At 41.9% G+C, this 18,577-nt stretch overlaps 1 protein-coding gene across 1 annotated transcript in view; it reads right to left on the minus strand.

Annotated features, from left to right (window-relative positions):
• CFAP58 (cilia and flagella associated protein 58) overlaps positions 1-14,410 on the minus strand; it is a 121,640-nt gene extending 107,230 nt beyond the window's left edge. Inside the window, exons 1-6 of the mRNA XM_057736945.1 lie at positions 14,402-14,410; positions 8,411-8,692; positions 6,068-6,216; positions 3,413-3,569; positions 2,316-2,510; positions 101-238 (exon numbers count right to left, since the gene is read on the minus strand). Of these exons, the coding sequence (XP_057592928.1) occupies positions 101-238; positions 2,316-2,510; positions 3,413-3,569; positions 6,068-6,216; positions 8,411-8,692; positions 14,402-14,410 (930 nt within the window). The remainder of the gene's footprint in view (positions 1-100; positions 239-2,315; positions 2,511-3,412; positions 3,570-6,067; positions 6,217-8,410; positions 8,693-14,401) is intronic.
• Between the last annotated feature and the right edge of the window lie 4,167 nt (positions 14,411-18,577).

The following is an 18,577-nucleotide window of genomic DNA, read 5'->3' on the forward strand; positions in this document are numbered from 1 at the left end:
CAGGTTATCCAACCAAAGGCTCCAACAGCACCAGGTGACCTATATTAATAGGGAATGAAGGAGGGCATGCTAGGGAACAGATATGTCACTTGGTGTTTACTTTGAGCTCCAACGCCTTCTGCTGGTTTTCCTGGGATAGCTGCTCACAAATCAAACTGTGTTGTTCGTTTTCTTGCTGAAGTTTAGCATTTCTCATCTGAAACTGCTCCAGCTCCTTTGCAGCTCTCTCATTCAGTATCTGAAAGATTCAGGACAAGCTGGTTAACGCTTTTGAATCTGATTATGGTAAGCTGCATATCCACACACGAGGCCATGCAGACCTCCTGAGACAAGCACGGCAACCACACTTTTTTTGTCTTTGCAGAAATCGTTCTTTCTCCCCAGTGAAAGCGTGAATGCATTCAAATATGATGAATGTTAAATGGCTGAGGGAAATGATGCCTTCTAATGAATAACACAGAGAGCATAATTTTTTTTCTGGGAGCCTTGCGAAGTCTTGCTCACAGGTGGTAGATAAATATTTTAATGCCTGTTTGCCATTTGGCAGGCTTCGCATACGCAACAATTGCTATAATCATTGCAAATGAGCTAGAGAATCAAGAGGGCTTTATCGGCTGTGGGGCTCAGAAGCTACATCTTCAGAAACAAATCCCGCATTAGCATACCTACAACATTTTTGTGAACAAAACCATTCACTAACACCAACACAGAGACAATTCCCCTTATTTCAACTTAAGTCAAAACCTTGGAGAAGTAGTGAAATGATTTCTATCTCCCTGACTTCAGTGTCAGTCAGATTTTCCCCTTCCCTACCTTGACTATTCAGAGAAGACAAGGTTTTATAAAAACAGAGGATTATATTTTGGGAGGTCATTTCTATTGGGAAGATATTAGGGAGATGGAGGGATATCAAAACGGCGAAAGGAAAAAAAAAGAGATAAGATGGCTTAGAAGATACTTACTCTGATACATAACTTCCATTCAAGCAAAAGTTAAACACAGGAAGAATCCATCCAACTTCCTACCAATAGGGAGTAAATTAAACTTTCCACGGGTCCTGGATCTTGCTAAACAAGGCACTATAGTTTTATCATGATAACCAAAAACCTCTCAAATGTCATGCTCAAAGAAAGACAAATGTTTTTCTCTTGGATATTGCACATTGCATATTATCTATTTGATTTCTGGCTTTCTATAAAATTAATAAGGCAACTGACAAGTAAATGTGTTCTACTATCTAATTTTTTAGGTAGAAAAATGATGTATGGCTTGAAAACACTTCATAAACTTCCTAAGAGAACGTGTTTTCAAGAAATGACTGTTTTCAGTTAGATGAACTGGTTCTTCTTTAAGAAATTAGAAAAGATGGACTAGCATTTGTGTTACCTTAAACTGTAATTACAGAGAAAATGTTAAAAAAAATTACCATATTTAAAACACATGAAGACTGTATGTGGTTTCCCAAACTTGAAACTTAACATTAAACCTGTTAAAAATAAGTCATATTATATTCACAGGCCAGAATGCTTAGAGCAATGAGAGTGAATGGTCTTCTGAGCTCTGTCCAACAGAACTTTCTGCAGTGAACTAAATGTTCTCTATGTGCAACTGTCCAATACAGTATCTACTAGCCCCATGTGGCTGTTGAGCACTTGAAATGGTGCTGGTGTCACTGAGGAACTGAATTTTTAATTTTATTTAATTTTAAATAATTTAAATGTAAATAGCCATATGTGGCTAGTGTCTACCATACTGGACGTTGTGGTTCTAAAACTATGTGGCAACAACATAAATGAATCTCACAAACAGGATGCTAGGAGAAAGACATTAGACACAAAAGAGTACTTCCTGTATGATTTAATTTCTGTAAAGTACAAAAGCAGGCAAAACTAATCTCTGCTTAGAATTCAGAAGTGAGCTGACCTTTGGGGGAGAGAGTGACTGGCAGGGGGCACAAGGGCGTTCCTGAGGTGCTGTTTCTCAGGCTGGGTACAGGTGACCAAGATGTGTTCAAAGAGAGAAAATTCATCAAGCTGTGCACTTGTGACTTATGTACTTTTCTACGTATATGTTACACATCAATAAAAGGATAAGAAGAGATTAACCTGTTGGAGCACAGCGTGGGGGCGGCAGGGGCGGGAATGGAAAGCACATCTACCTATAAGAATCATTCAAAGATCAAACATAGTGCAGTGCTAAATGTTGTGTTACCAACATCTTCCAACATCTGTAGTGCAGGGAGTTTGCTGCTTTCCAAAGAAAATTCAAAACTCACCATTTGGCCAGGCCCCGTGGTGTAGCCCCACCAAGCCCACCTTCTGCTCCTTCAGCTGCTGCTCCAGCTTCTGAAGCTCCTCTTTGCTCTTCTGCACGTACTGCTGCAGGGCCTTGATTTCTGTCTGTCTGGTGTCCATGTCTGTCTGAATCTGCCTGAGCTCTTTCTCTAGTTTTTCCTTCTTCCGAGTCTCCCGCGAAGCTTCGTTCTGACGTTGCTGGATTTCTTGTTGGAACTACGGGCACAGAAAGGACAGGGTTGGGGAGGGGGGGAGATGAGCCCCTTGCCAGGATGGGTCTCAACCAGTCAAGCTTCTCCCTCTCTCAGATATTTTCAGGGCAATGACTCTTTGGTAGTATTTCTCCTGTAGGAGAGTCATCTTTCAACCCCAATGTTCAAACTTTTCAAGAATATTCTGTATTGTTTTTCAGAGCCTTGGCACCAAACGGCCACCCTGATGGTGGGAACAAATCCACAAAGAAAGGTATAAAATCCAGTTAAATATGGAAGCCCAGAATTCTAGGGAAGTCAAACATGGAAAGAATTCATTCAACTCTCCACCAACAGAAACTAAATAAAACGTAGCAAGCTACCCTAAATATGGAAGTGTATTTTCCATGAGTCCTGGATATTGCTAAACAAAGTACTATAGTTTTATGATGATGGCCAAATTCTATGAAAAGTCCTTCTCTTATCTCATGCTCGAAGGAGTCTCCTGTTCTTCTCCTCAAGCCTATACTTGTGTACCATCTATTTTACTTCTGGTTTTATAGAAAAGGATACAGAAGCATTCAGCTAGATGCCTTCCTTACATAGGAGAAAGGTCAGGGGAACTGCTTTCACCATCCCCAGAGATGCAGGGCACCCTGGCCATGACAGGGTACCCCTTCTTAGGCCAGAAATGTAAGCAATACCCTGTCTCAGTAACTTAGACAGAATATTGAGAAGAATGACTCAAGTAAAACTGCTCTTGCAAAAGCAAAGCAGAGAAACAAGCAAAACAATGGCTGCTTCATTTGGGGACCAGGGGGGCATCAATCTGAGAAAGGAACAAGACAGGAAGGGAGCCTGGAGAAGGACAAACCCCCTTTCTGGAAGGCAATGGTGTTTCATCACGCTCTCCATGTCAGAGCAGACCTGACTGATGGCCTGCTCTGCCTCAGCCCTGGACCGCTCCACTTCTTGCTGCTGTTCAGTGGTCTGAGCTAAGGCCTCTCGTAATTTCACCACTTCTGACAAGAGCTGGTCTCGCTCCTTTGTCACTTCTTCTTTGAATTTCAGCAAATCTCTGATACTAAAAAAGAAGAACACGGGAGTCAGACTAAACGGCCATCTGCTCAGGGAGGCTTCTTATCATCCTCTGTACTCGTTTTCATGGGAAAGACTTCCGGTCAAGGATCGACTCTATTCAGGTGTGAAAGAGAAAGATCTTTATGCCCTGATGTGGGAGCTGTTTGTGAGTTGTTAACTGAAAAAGAGGATGTTCCAAAAATAATATGCATAATATGATCCCTTTTCTTATTTTAAGCAATTACAGTCTGTGATGTGTGTGTGTGTGTGTGTGTGTACTATAGGCATTTTTATAGAAGCCCAGAAAAATAGGCATCAAAATGATAACTGGTTATCTCTGAGGAGTGAAATTTAGGGTGGAAGAGTTGGGGGACTGATTTTTACTCCTTACTCTCCACACCCCTGTAGTATTTGAATTTGTTACAATAAAACTATTGTGCTATTGTCAACTCTTGTAATTAATCCTAAAGAGATGTCAATTTAGGAAATAATTTAATATATCCACTGGAGGGCTATACTCATAGCTATAAAGCCTAAAATAAAGCATAAAGGTAAGCAAGCAATACACAGTGCCAGTTTTCTAACCATTCACCCATAGAGATCCATTTCTCCCAAAGGGATAAAATCAGATAAAATGTTCCCAGGAACAAAACTTGGAAAATCATTCGTGATGCAAGTTTTTGGAGGGTATGCGATAATATGCGTTGGTTTGAATTGTAAACCAGTTACCTCAGCATTTCAAAAACCATTACATATAATTCTGCACAATTAGCATTTTGAAAATAGAAAAATTATGTCTGATAGGACCTGTGCAGCAGAATTCGTCTAGAACATGGCAGCTACCTTAGAGCTGAGAAAGCAGAGAACTTGCAGGTGAGACACTTGCAGCTGACAGTCATCAAATGACTGCTGGACACACAGTAATTTGATAATATGTATTGACCAACAACTTTGAAGTAATTGTTTAACAAAGAACCTTCAGAACTGCAAGCTCTTCTCCAGAAACAAGACCTTGAATTCTAAGGTTACTGTAAAGACAGACAACTACACCTGAGCACACTGCTGAAGATGAAATTCTGAGCTGGATTGTCCCCTCCTCATCATGTTCCAATTTTCATTAAAACTCCTCCTAACCAAATCATTCCCCTCGTGTTGCTCTTCAACAGCTGCTCTGATCATGCGTGACTTCTCTCATAAGAAAAGAGTCCATTATTACAAACACCACATCTTCTGTTTGTTTTACCTATTCCCTCCTGCACTTAGAACTATCTATCAACAGTGGATAAACGTATCTAGAAAGCATAAGAAACCTAGAGAGCAGGTAGATTTAGTTAAGGATGCCTAAGGAAGTCTATGCTCGTTCCTGGTTCATTAATTAATGCAAGGTTTTGCATGCCCTACAGAGTGCTAGATTCCTAGAGGGAAGGTAAAGATAGAGGTCCTCTTTCAAGGAGTTTACAGCTTAATGCGCAGAGAAGTGCAAACAATTTCAGTACAATGTGATCAATGCCATACTTGAGAGAGATGTTGAGTCCTATGGAAACAGGGAACACAATGACTCTTCTGCCTGGTCATTGGGTCTGGGGCTTGGGAGGAGGTTAGAACAGAGATGCTGATGGGGACAAAGTTAAGACGGTGTTTAAGATGGGTCTTGAAGGATGAATAGTTGTTTACTGAGTGAAGAAGGGAAGAAAAAGGATCCCTGGCATAGAAAACAGTATGTCCAAAGGCATGGAGGCATGAGCAAGCATGGTGCTACTGGATGTGAGTCTAGCAAGGCTCCCTGAGGCAGATGTATGAAGGGCTCCGCAAAACACGTTCGAGACTTCGGGCTTTATCCTTTGGAAATGGGTAGCTGTGCAAGGTGCGTATGCTGGAGATGGAACCATGTAGCTACATGTTTTAGAAGCATCAGTCTGGTGTGGAAGATGGTAAAGAGGGGAGTTGTCTCTTCAAAGGCAGGGAGAACAGTTAGGAATCTACTGCCAAATCCAGCAGAGAATGGGGGACCCATTGCTGATAAGGAGGAGGGGAAGAATGAAGTGATACTTAAAAGACTGAGTCAACAAGACCAAGCTTTAAGGGATGAAGGGGTAACAGGTGGAAAGAGCAACTGTTTTCTGGCCTAGAACCTGAGGAGGTAGGAAGGATAGTGATACAGCTAGTCATGGGGTGGGGGTGTATGGCAGGGGCTGGGAACCTGGGCAGAAAGTCAGCCATTCCACACAAGTTTGAGAGAAATAAACTTAAAATCTTTACTTGTTTTGAAACTGTAGCACTGATTTTATATAACCACAAATTAGAAGTTCTTGGGTGTGGAGAAAATGAGTATTAAAAAGAGAACAATGGCAATAGACAGAAAACTATCTCTAGGAACCCAACAAAGTAGTCCTGTATTCACAAAGAACGTTCAAGATGGTACCGGCAGCCCCAGGCTGTCTGTTGAAGAAGGAGGTCTCTGCACAAGCAAGTTCAACACGCATCAAGACAGCTATGGCCTACTTGCTATCCTGGTCCATGGAGAGTCCAGACCCTTGTTCGACTAGTTTGGTTAGGTTCACTATTTCCTCTTTCAGGGCAAGAATCGTCTCCTTCGCCTTCTGCTCTTTGTCATAGGCCGAGTCCACCATCTTCCAAGCCTTTTCAATTTCCTAAGTGGGCCATGGGATATCAGTGAGAAAAACGAAACTAGGTTCCAGATTCAGGATAAATTGATTAAATAGAAAAATAAAACAACTACAATATAGAAGCTATTTATAGGGAAAGAAGATTACACATTACACACTGTATTAAATGTATATTGACTTACTGCATTGTTCAACATGAGTTAATCAATACTGAAGAGCAGTTTTAAAGAGGGCAAAGGATATTATCTCTTGTGTAGGTGAATGTGGCTACAGGGCTCACATAGCAAGGGCTGCTATAACTAATGGTATTATTTCTAATAAAGATGTTAAGATAGGTTTCCAAAATCGAAAGTGAAAGCTTATGTGCTTTCCAAGTCCAGATGTTTTACAGAGAAAAAAAAAAAAAGCTTTATCACATAAGGAACGGTCTTAGGTCCAAGTTCTAAATTTGAAGCGCCTGATAGATTCCATATTAAAAATATATTTTTCCCTCAGGCCCCAAGTGAGCTCCTGGATGGCACTGTGAACTTTAGAGCCATCCATAGAAATGGGGTCTTGGCTGTCACCTAATTGTACACAACAGCCTTAATAATTCCCATTTCCAGAAACCCAAGCCCAGGCCTTCTTATCAAATGCTTATAGGGGAAAAATAAAACTATCCTGAATACAATGTGGAATATTAACAGAAATACTTAAAAGTGAATTACAGCCATTCGAGTATAGACAAAGGACAGTGAATGTTGCAACAGCCTTGAGTTTTGCCCTGCCGCTTAATTTTCTTGCAAAATTTCATCAAGTGGAATGTGAGTCCTTTTATACAGGTAAGATTCTACATGCTTAAGGTGAAAATATTCTACTTTTATGTTGACAAGGACTAAAATGAGTGGAAGAAAGCATTTAATTAAATAAATTCATGCTATTACATTAGAGAGAGAGAGAGGATTGTTGGGTAACTGAAGCACATAATTTAGTGATTCAAAACAAAATGTCAGTTTAAGGGGTATGTTTTTCTGTAGCAACCATATGTGCTATTTTTGGCAAAACAAATGAAGGATATTTAAGTGAAAATATGATTATATGTAGCTTTGTCCAAAGCAAATTCGCCAATCATATTTTAATCAATTCATGACTTCCATTTCCACTTTTTTAATTTACAATAAAAAGTAGGGTGTTTTTCTCAACATAAAATGATTTAAAGCCTTCTTATATTGGTATTTCTGCAAGGAGATGAAAATAACAATAGAGAGAAAAAGACACTAAAAATAGTGGTTCCTAAGAAAACAGATAAGTTGCATAGACAAAGGACAGTAAATGTTGCAACAGCCTTGAGTTTTGCCCTGCCACTTAATTTTCTTGTAAAATTTCATCAAGTGGAATGCTAGTCCTTTTATACAGGTAAGACTCTATATGAGAAAAAGACACTAAAAATAGTGGTTCCTAAGAAAACAGATAAGTTACATTTTGCACTAGTCTTGGAAATTCATTAGAATTGGGGTTTGTTTAATTGCATGATATCAAGGGAATTATCTAAAAAATTTTTAAATTATTTCTCAGCACTAGGGTTTCAATTATAAATTAAAATATCTTAACCTCTTAGCACCCTGCAATCTACGAGGAACATTTGTTTTACCTTCAAAATGATGCAACACACTTGAGAATGAAAAAATAAAGTGTAAAACAAAGCCATACTTCCTCAATATACCCCCAGACTGAATCCCTGTTCTCACATTATGAGGAACTGGTACAACTGTGGCAGAAGCAAAGGGGTGATAAGAGGAAAGATCATGAAAACTACCATATGGAAATTCTTAACGTAATCTCTCCTAAAACATTGGAAAAGGTAGAAATATGAAAATATCTTTTATAAGCTATCATCATAAAATATTTAATTACTTATTTTGGGTCAAACAAGACATCCTGAGATTCCTAATACTGTACTTACTTATGGCCAATTGTTTTTGCTAACAGTGTCTCTTAGAAACCAAGCCAGCAGGTTTTACCTTATTTTCTGCATAGTTAAATTCACTCAAACTAATTATTTTCTTTGAAAATTAACATTATTCCCTAGGCTTAATGAATATACAAATCATGTAAATTTTTACTTAATAACTCTTTTACTACCAGCCTAGAGCTGCCAATATAATGGAAGGATGATGTTTTAAATATAAATGCATTTATGAAAGCTCGCCATTAGTTCCATTTATAGAAGATCACTGACCTTCTTCAGGGATGCGATAGTGGTCTGATCATCCTGAGAGAGCTTCAGGGCAGTGGCGACCTTCGCGGAATTAACCACGATCTCCGCATTCAGTTCTCTGCACTTGGCCATCAGACGCTTTTCATTGTCATAAGACTTTTTCATGACAGCATGAAGCTTCTCATATTCAATCCTAAATCTCTCCAAACTTTTGTCTCCTGAAAGTTCATTGAGAACCTCCTGAAAATCCCTTTCAATTTCTTCATATGCAGTTTCCTCCAGCACTACTTTTTCACTCTTTCCCTATTCAAAAGGGCAAAGATGCAAAAGAAGATTGAAATATTTACCCCATCACTATTCAGGGATGTCTGTTATTATTTGCGAATAAAAGATCTTTGCACTAGCAAAATGAAAGCCACTGACAAGCAGACAATTTAAGGTTATGTGATGGGAAGTTTCCTTGTTCATTCCCTATACCTGTATATATGTGTACATAGCATTGGGATAATATTTCCTACCACATAGTGTTAAAGATTAGATTAGATGAGATAATTCATGTTAAAAACTTAGCCAAGTACCTGGTAAACAGTAGGTACTCAATAAATTTTGACAGCTCTTATGATTATTCTAAGCCTGCTTCTTACTGTCCCCAGGACTGCAGAGGGAAGCCACAGCATGCTGAGGTCAGACCTAATATAGATACCATGAAATCACACTTACTCACAGTGCAACCCATCCAGAATATGGAATATTCTCTTTAAAAATATTCCATCATTTTTACCCCTTAAAAAAATTAGCCTAGTTAATTTCCACAAGAATTTTGAAATGCCCCCTGGGCAATGGTCATGGGTCTTCTCCACGTTTGCTTTCCATGATTAGCTGGGCAGCAAATTATTTAAAATATAAGCCTAGACATACAGATGTAATTCAAGCAAGTGTGACTATGACTTAGATGAGAACCCAGGACCTGGTTATATATGAATTCTTATTTCCCTAGTGTTATGGGTTGAATTCTGTCCCCTAGAAAAATATGTCGAAGTCCTAACCCCCAGTAACTGTGAATGTGACTTTATTTGGAAATAGAATCATTACATATATAATTAGTTAAGTCAAGGTCATACTGGGGTAAGGTAGGTCCTAATACCATATGACTGGTGTCTTTATAGAAAGAGGGAGAAATTTGTAACTATGTGGGGTGATGGATGTTAACTAAACTTATTGTGGTAACCACTTTGAAATGTATACATATATGGGACTTCCCCGGCGGTCCGGTGGTTAAGACTCTGAGCTCCCAGTGCAGAGGGCACAGGTTTGGTCCCTGGTCGGGGAGCTAAGATCCTGCATACTGTGGAGCCAAAAAAAAAAAAAAAAAAATGAAATGTGTACATATATCAAATCACTATGTGGGGTAGACCTAAAACTAATATGTTACATGTCAATTATATCTCAATTAAAAAGGGGGGGGGGGGCATTTGGATGCAGATACATACACACACACACACACACACACACACACACGAGAACGCCATGTGATGGACGGAGGCAGAGATTAGACTGAGCTGCAAGCCAAGGAAAGCTAAGGATTGCTGGCTACCACCAAAAGCTAGGAAGAGGCAAGGAAGGATTTAACTCAGGGTCTCAGAGGGAGCATGGCTCTGCGGACACCTTGATTTCAGACTTATCTTAGCCTCCAGAACTGTGAAATAATAAATTTCTGCTGTAAGCCACCCAGTTTGTGATACTATGTTACAGATGCCCTACTTCTTACTACATACAGCACATTAATGATAAAAAAGAATGAGTACGGTTAATACATTTATTCAGAAAATATTGATTGAACATCTGCTGTAGGTAAGTCAGAATGATGGAGGCTGAAGGAGATATCAAAGTAAGGAATAAAAAGCCTCCCATAGGAAATGTATACATTAAGAGCTGATGGGGTATGTATGCAGAAAATGGAAGTATAGAATTTGATACCTGCCATAAAATGGATTCAAAGCTCTACAAGGACTTATAGGTAGACAGAATTACTCCCAGCAGCAAGAATTAAAGCAAATTTCATAAAGGAAGTGGCATTTGAGCAGGCACAAAAGGAAGATTGGAGTTTTCACAATGTGAAGATGTGATGTGAAGAAAAAGGGCATTCCTGGCCCGTGGCAAAGCTTCATCAAAGGCTCAGGGCCAAGCAGGTATCTAAGATTTGAGATTGGCTGAGAAGCTTAAGTTAGCTAAAGTACAAGAAGTATGGCAGGGAGAAGGAAGGAGACTAAACAGGGAGTTAGGGACAGACTGGAGACCTTAAATGGCAATCTAAGGAACACAGAGTAAATTATTCTGAAAACCATAGGTAATCACTTAGACTTCTGAGCAAAGAACTGATAAGGTTTGAAAGGTCTTATCAAATCTTACTATTTTATTATTATGCTTTGATATGCTACACAAAAAAGCTTTAACATCAAAACTCTATTGCTGAGACTTCCTAGGTGGCGCTGTGGTAAAGAATTGACCTGCCAATGCAGGGGTCACAGGTTCAATCCCTGCTCCAGGAAGATACCACATGCCACGGAGCAACTAAGCCCATGCACCACAACTACTGAGCCTGTGCTCTAGAGCCCATGAGCCACAACTATTGAGGCCGTGTGCCACAGCTACTGAAGGCTGCGCGTGCATGCACCTAGAGCCCATGCTCTGCAACAAGAGAAGCCACCAAAATAAGAAGCCCCTGCGCCTCAATGAGGAGTAGCCCCTGCTTGCCACAACTAGAGAAAGCCCATGTGCAGCAACGAAGACCCAATGCAGCCAACAAATTAACTAATTAATTAATCTTAAAAAAAACTCTATTGCTAACACTGTCCGTGGGAATGTAAATTGGTACAGCCACTATGGAGAACAGTATGGAGTTTCCTTAAAAAAACTAAAAATAGAGCTACCATATGATCCAGCAATCCCACTCCTGGGCATATATCCAGAGAACACCAGAATTCAAAAAGATACATGCACCCCAATGTTCACTGCAGCACTGTTTACAATAGCCAGGACATGGAAGCAACCCAAATTTCCATCGACAGAGGAATGGATAAAGAAGATGTGGCACATATATACAATGCAATATTACTCAGCCATAAAAAAGAATGAAATAATGCCATTTGCAGCAACATTGAGGTACCTAAAGATTATCATACTGAGTGAAGTAAGTCAGGCAGAGAAAGACAAATATCATATGATAGTGCTTATATGTGGAATCTAAAAAAATGGTACAAATGAGCCTATTTGCAAAACAGAAGCAGTCACAGGTGTAGAAAACAAACTTATGGTTACCAGGGGGGAAAGAGGGTGGGGAGGGATAAATTGGGAGATTGGGATTGACATATACACACTACTACATACAAAATAGATAACTAATAGGGACCTATTGTATAGAATAGGGAACTCGACTCAATACTTAGTAATGATCTATATGGAAAAAGAATCTAAAAAAGAATGGATATATGTATATGCATAATTGATTCACTTTGCTATACACCCGAAACTAATGCAACATTGTAAAACAACTATATTCCAATAAAAAAATTTTTAAAAACACACCTCTATTGCTTATCAAAGAAATTAATTGAGACAATCTCTAATCCCAATAATAAAGTAAAGTAAGTAATTTGGGGTAAGTAATCTAGTTTACCTACTGCTTTAACAAGCCTGTTTTACCCAACATGTTCTTGGTTTTCAAAAACACTTGTACGATTGACTACACTTCTAAATATGATATGCAAGCAAAACAGAGTCCACATCTTAAAACAGATGTGGAGTCACAAGCATATTTATATAACATTTTGTATAACAACATTAGTACAGTTGTTAAACTCTATAGAGGTTTTCTTCCTGACTAAAAAGCAGATTATCACAGAGATCACAATAAAGCGAGTCCACAAAGGAGGAGAAATCATATTAAGGAATGGTGCTGCTGCTGCTCTGTGCTGTCCTCTTGTTTATGCTAAACATGAACGCACACAAACATCTATCACAGCAGTGTTCTCGGTTCCAACCCTGTGAATGGTATTAATGTCAACACTTGTTCACTAGCCTAATGATTTGTTTGCAGGAAAGGGTTTCCCTGTACACTTGGCACTTAGCACAGGAATGGGAAAACATCAAAGAAAGAAAAGTTTTAAAGAAACTTTTATGAACTGAAGAGATTTATTCAAATTGTCATTTTAAAATATACCACTATTAAAAGCAAAGCAAAAATAATCTCTTAGCTGTGGCCAATAACCAGTTGGTATCTACACTGTTATAGCAAATAATGGTATCTACTTCAGAAGCATGATTTCAACATGAATTGATCAGAAAGGAACTGTGATGCTCCTTCACACAACACCTATCTACTGAGAGTTTACCATTATCCAGGCAATGTTCTAGGTGCTGGGGGTACCAATTAGTGGGGAGAAGGAAAAGGAAAAAGGAAAAGAGAGCTGCAGTGAAACATGAGGCCAGCATGGAAATGAAGGCTTATAAAAGCAGAGGTGAGGAAAACTTGGCTGAGGTCAATTGAAAACAAAAATAGAAGAAGCGAAGAAATGACAGGAGATTATGAAAGGGAAGAGAGACTAGGAAATAATTAATGTATTTGTAGCTGGGGCTTACATAGGGAAAATGAAGAAGAATGATATAAACCAAGATGACTAGCGGTGCAGAAAAGGAGAAAATAAAAGGAAATAATGGAAAAATTAAAGGTGAACTAGAAGGAACAGGAGGAGGAAATGGGAAGAAAAGAGATATGAATAAGTGTGGGTACCGGAAATAAGAAATGTGGCCACAGCAGAATGAATGTAAGAGGGAGATGAGAGTGATGGAGCCCAGACAGGGAGGAAGATGGAGAGTGTGAGAGGGATTGTATGAGAAGGAAATGTGAGAGTTCTTGACCACAGGAAGATGGAGTTTGCAAGGGGGGGACTCGATGTGCAGCAAATGGAATGATGAGGGGATTGTGAATGGTGTAGAGGAGAGCAGAGAAGGAACTGAAACAGGGGTGGTGGCATGATGGTGGTGAGAGAAGCTGGGACCAGGGCTAGCTTCATGGGTGTGTGAACTATTCAGTTGCACGGGGCTCCTTGCTCAGATGTGTCCCACCCTCAGTTTAATGGTCTGCTGAGATTCGTAATAATTTTTTTTAACAAGAGGCTCTGCATTTTCACCTTGAGCCCCACAAACCGGGTAGCTGATCCTGGCTAGGACTGACCATGAGAAGGATAATATGGGAAAGGGCTCTGATGGGGTGATAAAGAATTTGCGTCAGGGCCATAATGGGTGAGGACGGTAACTGGCAAGTGATAACACGAAAATGAGGTTGTCCAGGTTATAAATGAGGGTGCTAATAGACAGTCAACGGGTCACTAAAGGGTTGCAGAAATAATCTCTTATCAGTGAGACCGAAGTTGTGGTGTGCTACAAAGTGAGGAAGTGAATTGGAGGGCTTAAGACAGTAAAACGGTGGTGACAACACAGGGCAGTGGTGATGGGCTATAAAGCTTAACGAAGATGTGTCACAGCAGGTGATCAGATGATAGGGAATCGTGGTATGACAGGTAGACAAGGGTCACTGAACAGGAGTGACACTGGGTATTTATAAAGCCATCTTCCAGGTCCTCCCAGTCAGCGAGACATCAATATTTCTGTGTGTATCTCTCTTGTGGAATCACCTTATGGCTCAAAATCCAGGGGTGGGGGCCTGTCACGTGTGAGTGTGGGAACTTAGGCATTTCCTACCGCACTTAGCACCGCCCCGGGTTTAATAGAGTGGGGTTGGGGGGATGTCCGCCCAATGTAAGGAGGGGCAAGAGATAATGGAGCCAGAGCCAACGGGAACGGGGGTGGGGGGTGGTGTTGGGGCTGCGGGTGGGGATAGGATGTTGACTGCGGGAATACTCGGAATCATCGGATGTGACAAGGGATAGTAAGAAGAGACGACGGGGAGGAGTCGAAGGAGACGCGACAGAAAGAGGGGAGCTGGCTTCTGACCTCGGCCATCCTGACGCGCCTCCGAGGCTGCTGTGCAGATCGCGGAAACTGGGCGGGAGTCTGAGGAGGGGGCTGTGCACCGCCTGGCGTCTAAAACGGCGCCACGTTATTTCTATCCCCCGCAGGGGGCCGAAACCCGGCGCTCGGCGCGTCCTCTGGTCTCCTGGCAACCACCCTGCCCTATGCGGGCACTGGCGACTGTTCGAAAGGGGTGGAGCCTCCGAGGCCTGCACCCGGGCGGTGTTCCTCAGAGTCTTATGCAAATGTGCTGAGTGGGGCGGGACCAGGGAGATGAAGGGCGGTGCCTCTGAGCTGCTGGGAGGAGTCCTAGGGTGTGCGCAAAAGCCAGAAACACCCAAGAGAAAGGAGATGCGGGGCGAGACCCGGGAGCAGGCAATGGAGGACCACGGACTGACGCTTAGAGGGAGATGTAGATCGGAGGGTTCTGGATGAAGGAAAGACTGGCAGCCTCCCTCTGCCCGCTGTCACAAAGTGACTCGGTCACGGGAACAAGAAATAATCTCCGTTCGAGCCAGTTCCAACCCTTATGAAGCAGCTACTGTGTGCAGGACACGGGGAAAACTAGGCCCCTAGAGGGCCCTGGCCACCTCTGTCTTGTACTGGTGTCAATTGTGGAGCTGTGTGTCTCCCCATTTCCCTAGGAATCTCCTAAGGGACGTTTCACAAGCAGATGAACTGCCGGGGTGACAGCAGTTCAGTCCAGAAAACACTTTGTTTAAATGCCTACTCCACAGCAGGCACAAGGCCGGTCACAGGAACCACGTGACTAAAGCAGAGTCGCTCCCCTTTGCATTAACAATCTGGCTTTGGGAAAAAGAGAGAAAGGAAAATCTACAATTAATTCTAACATGATGTGATGGTACCATTTACAACAGGCCCTCTCAGCAGCAAGCTCTATGCGTGCTCAGGGAGTCTAGACACTGATACCTGAGAGCATCTCTTATGATGTGGAGACAGAAAAACAAAACATGGGAAATCAGGAAACCACTGGAGGTGGAAAGGAACCAGACATGTTCAACTCACAGGAAAGAGATGCATGTGGACATCAACAAGGATGGATGAGTGAATGAGAGGATGGGTGCCTGGACAAATTAATTTATGCTTCATTTCCAATTTTCCAGATAATGGAACAAGACTACTCATACCCTGCTCCCCTTTGTTGTTGTAATAAAAAGGAGCACTAGGTGGCATCATATTACCAAAAGTCCTCACCTTCTAAAGCCTTTGGGAGAAACACTCTCCAGATTGGGTCAGCCCCTAATTTAGACAAATAAGAGTGCTTCTACCAATCTTATTTCTCATTACACCCACTTAATTTATTTACTGAGCACATATTATATGCCCAGCCCTCTCCTGCACGCTGTGGAGAATGTAAAGGAATTGAATGGCTCCCCTCCCTAAAGAAGGAGAAGGAGAAGTAAAACATCCCCTCCTGCCACCCCTCCTCCACACACAAAAAACTTTAAATAGTTCAAGACAGGATGCAGTGAGCATTGAAATGAGGATGTCAAGACATAATATCCTGGGACTTCCCTGGTGGTGCAGTGGTTAAGAATCCACCGCCAATGCAGCGGACAGGGGTTCAATCCCTAGGCTGGGAAGATCCCACATGCTGCGGAGCAACTAAGCCCGTGTGCCACAGCTAGTGAGCTGGCACTGTAGAGCCCAAGAGCCACAACTACTGGAGCCCATGCTCTGCAACAAGAGAAGCCCCCACAACTAGAGGAAGCCCGTGCACAGCAACAAAGACCCAACGCAGCCAAAAATTAATTAATTAATTAATTTTTTTTAAAAAGATGTAATATCCTGTGTAATCTGGCCCCATTAGCCTTCTGGTGCCTTCTCCCACCACTCACTCCTTGCTCCAGTGGCTTCTTTCAATTCCTTGTATTTGCCATGTTCTTCCCTGCTGCTTGGCATTCACAAAGGCTGCTCTCTCTGTCTGGAATACTGGACCCTCCCTCTTCACCTGGCTGACTCCCATCTATCCATCCTTCAGATCTCTCTTCCTTGGGGGACCTTCCTGACCTGCCCCCAACACCAGAGTACCTTTCCAAGTAGTTCATATTCTGCTTCTTGGGTCATCCCACATGGTAACTAATTATGTATTCATGGAAATGGTTGTTTCATATCTGTCCTTGCTGTTGAACCCAACTTCATGTGCCCAATGCATGGTGAGGCCAAACAAACTGAAACGTCAGATTTTGGAGTAGAGAAAGATTTATTGCGAGGGTCCAACAAAGAAAATGGGCAGCTCATGCTCAAAAAGCCAGAGCAGGAAAAGTTTTTAGAGGCAAAATTTGGGGCATGGGCCACAGCATGTGTGACCTTCCACTGATTGGTTGGCGGTGAGGTAACAAAGGTGGTGTTCCTGGAATCTCAATCATCAGCCTTCAGGTTCCAACCAGTCTAGATTCCTCCTGCTTGTGTTCAGCCAGAAGTTACCATTCGTCCCCTGGGTGGGGGCCTTAGTTCCTATAGAAGAACTCAGGGATACATTGTTATGCATATCCCTTGAGGAGGGACCAGGACCCTGCTGTATCACTGAATTATTGCTCCTCCTTTGTTTCTGCATTGCCTCCATTCTCTTATTAGTAACTGTTTGAATCTGCCCTTTGGAACTCAGGGAAGGTCTAGGGTGCTAAAGCCTTTTTCCTACAAATAACACAGAGAAATGCTTTTGTACCCAGGAGGGCTCCACAGGGTTCTGCTCGATTTCATCTTTTCTACCAGGCAGCCAAACAAAAGAGCAAGTATCACTTTCTCTCGTGTTCAGCCCTGTCTGCACTGGTTTTATGGACTGAACTGGGTCCCTTTAAAATGCATCTGTTGGGGCCTTCCCTGGTAGTCCAGTGGTTAAGAGTCTGCCTTCCAGTACAGGGGATGTGGGTTTGATCCCTGGTCGGGGAACTAAGATCCCACATGCCACAAGTCAACTAAGACCCAAGGCAGCCAAAAACAAAATAAAATGCATATGTTGAAGCCCTAACCCCTGGTACCTCAGAATGTGACTGTATTTGGAAATAGGGCCTTTAAAGAAGTGAATAAGTTAAAATGAGGCCATTGGGGAGAGCCCTAACCCAAGTCTGACTCCTGTTCTTATAAGAAAAGGACATTTGGACACACAAAGAGATATCGCACACAGATGAAAGACATGGTGAGAAGAAGGGGACCATCTGCAAGCCAAGCAGAGAGGCCACAGGAGAAACCACACCCTCCGACACCTTGGTCTGGGACGTCCAGCCTCCAGAGCTGCGAACAAATACATGTCTGTTGCTTAAGCCCCCCAGTCTATGGTTCTTTATTATGACATCCCCAGCAAACTGATACAAATGGCCATCATTCCTCTCAGTACGTAACTATTAAGTGAATGACTATTGAACTGAGTTCTGAAATAGGGAAGACCTGTGAAGGATAGTATTAGTAGGGAAAGGTACATGGTAGACATGGTGCTTGAACTTGACCTAAAATGATACATGTGAGTTAGAGACACAGAAGAAAAGAGAAGGCATCCCAAGTGTGGGAAATAGCACTGGGCAGATACCAAGGCAAGAATGCAAAATTCCTGCTACAGGGATGGTGGGGTCCCTTTCAGGGAACAGGGGACACTAGAGTTGACATGAGGATCAGGGTGAATGATGGAACCTCTGGAAGAATATCAGAGAAGTAGCTACAAACTCAAGGACCAGGGACAGCCAAGGACACACCCGTTCACTCTGCCAGATAAATATATCATCATGATCTGTAATACATTTGCAAAGCTCCTTGTTTAAACCTGGATATAAGTGCCTCTTTTTTAGCTTCTTTAGGACTTATAAGCTGTGTGCTGTGACTCAGAAACAGAGTTTTCTGTACGCAGTGCTCACCTCTTCAACAGCATCCAGTGAGGCTATGAAGTGAAACTCCAGAAAAGCAGAAACACTGACATCATCTCTATATGGAACTTCCAGCCTGCAATGCAAAACAACTGTGCCCTAAAAGAAACCTATTCCTCTAATGCATCAGAGGGGTCCTAGAAGCAATTTGGGGGCAGTCTATACAGCCCACAATCCCCTTCCCTGAGACTAGTAATTCCCATCCAGAAATATGTTCCTCCCTGAAGCCAAAACATTCTGAATGGCCCTGCCTGCCTCCCCCAGGCCACAGCTGAAAGGG

Source organism: Hippopotamus amphibius, chromosome 5, assembly GCF_030028045.1.
Source record: "Hippopotamus amphibius kiboko isolate mHipAmp2 chromosome 5, mHipAmp2.hap2, whole genome shotgun sequence".
NCBI lineage: Eukaryota > Metazoa > Chordata > Mammalia > Artiodactyla > Hippopotamidae > Hippopotamus > Hippopotamus amphibius.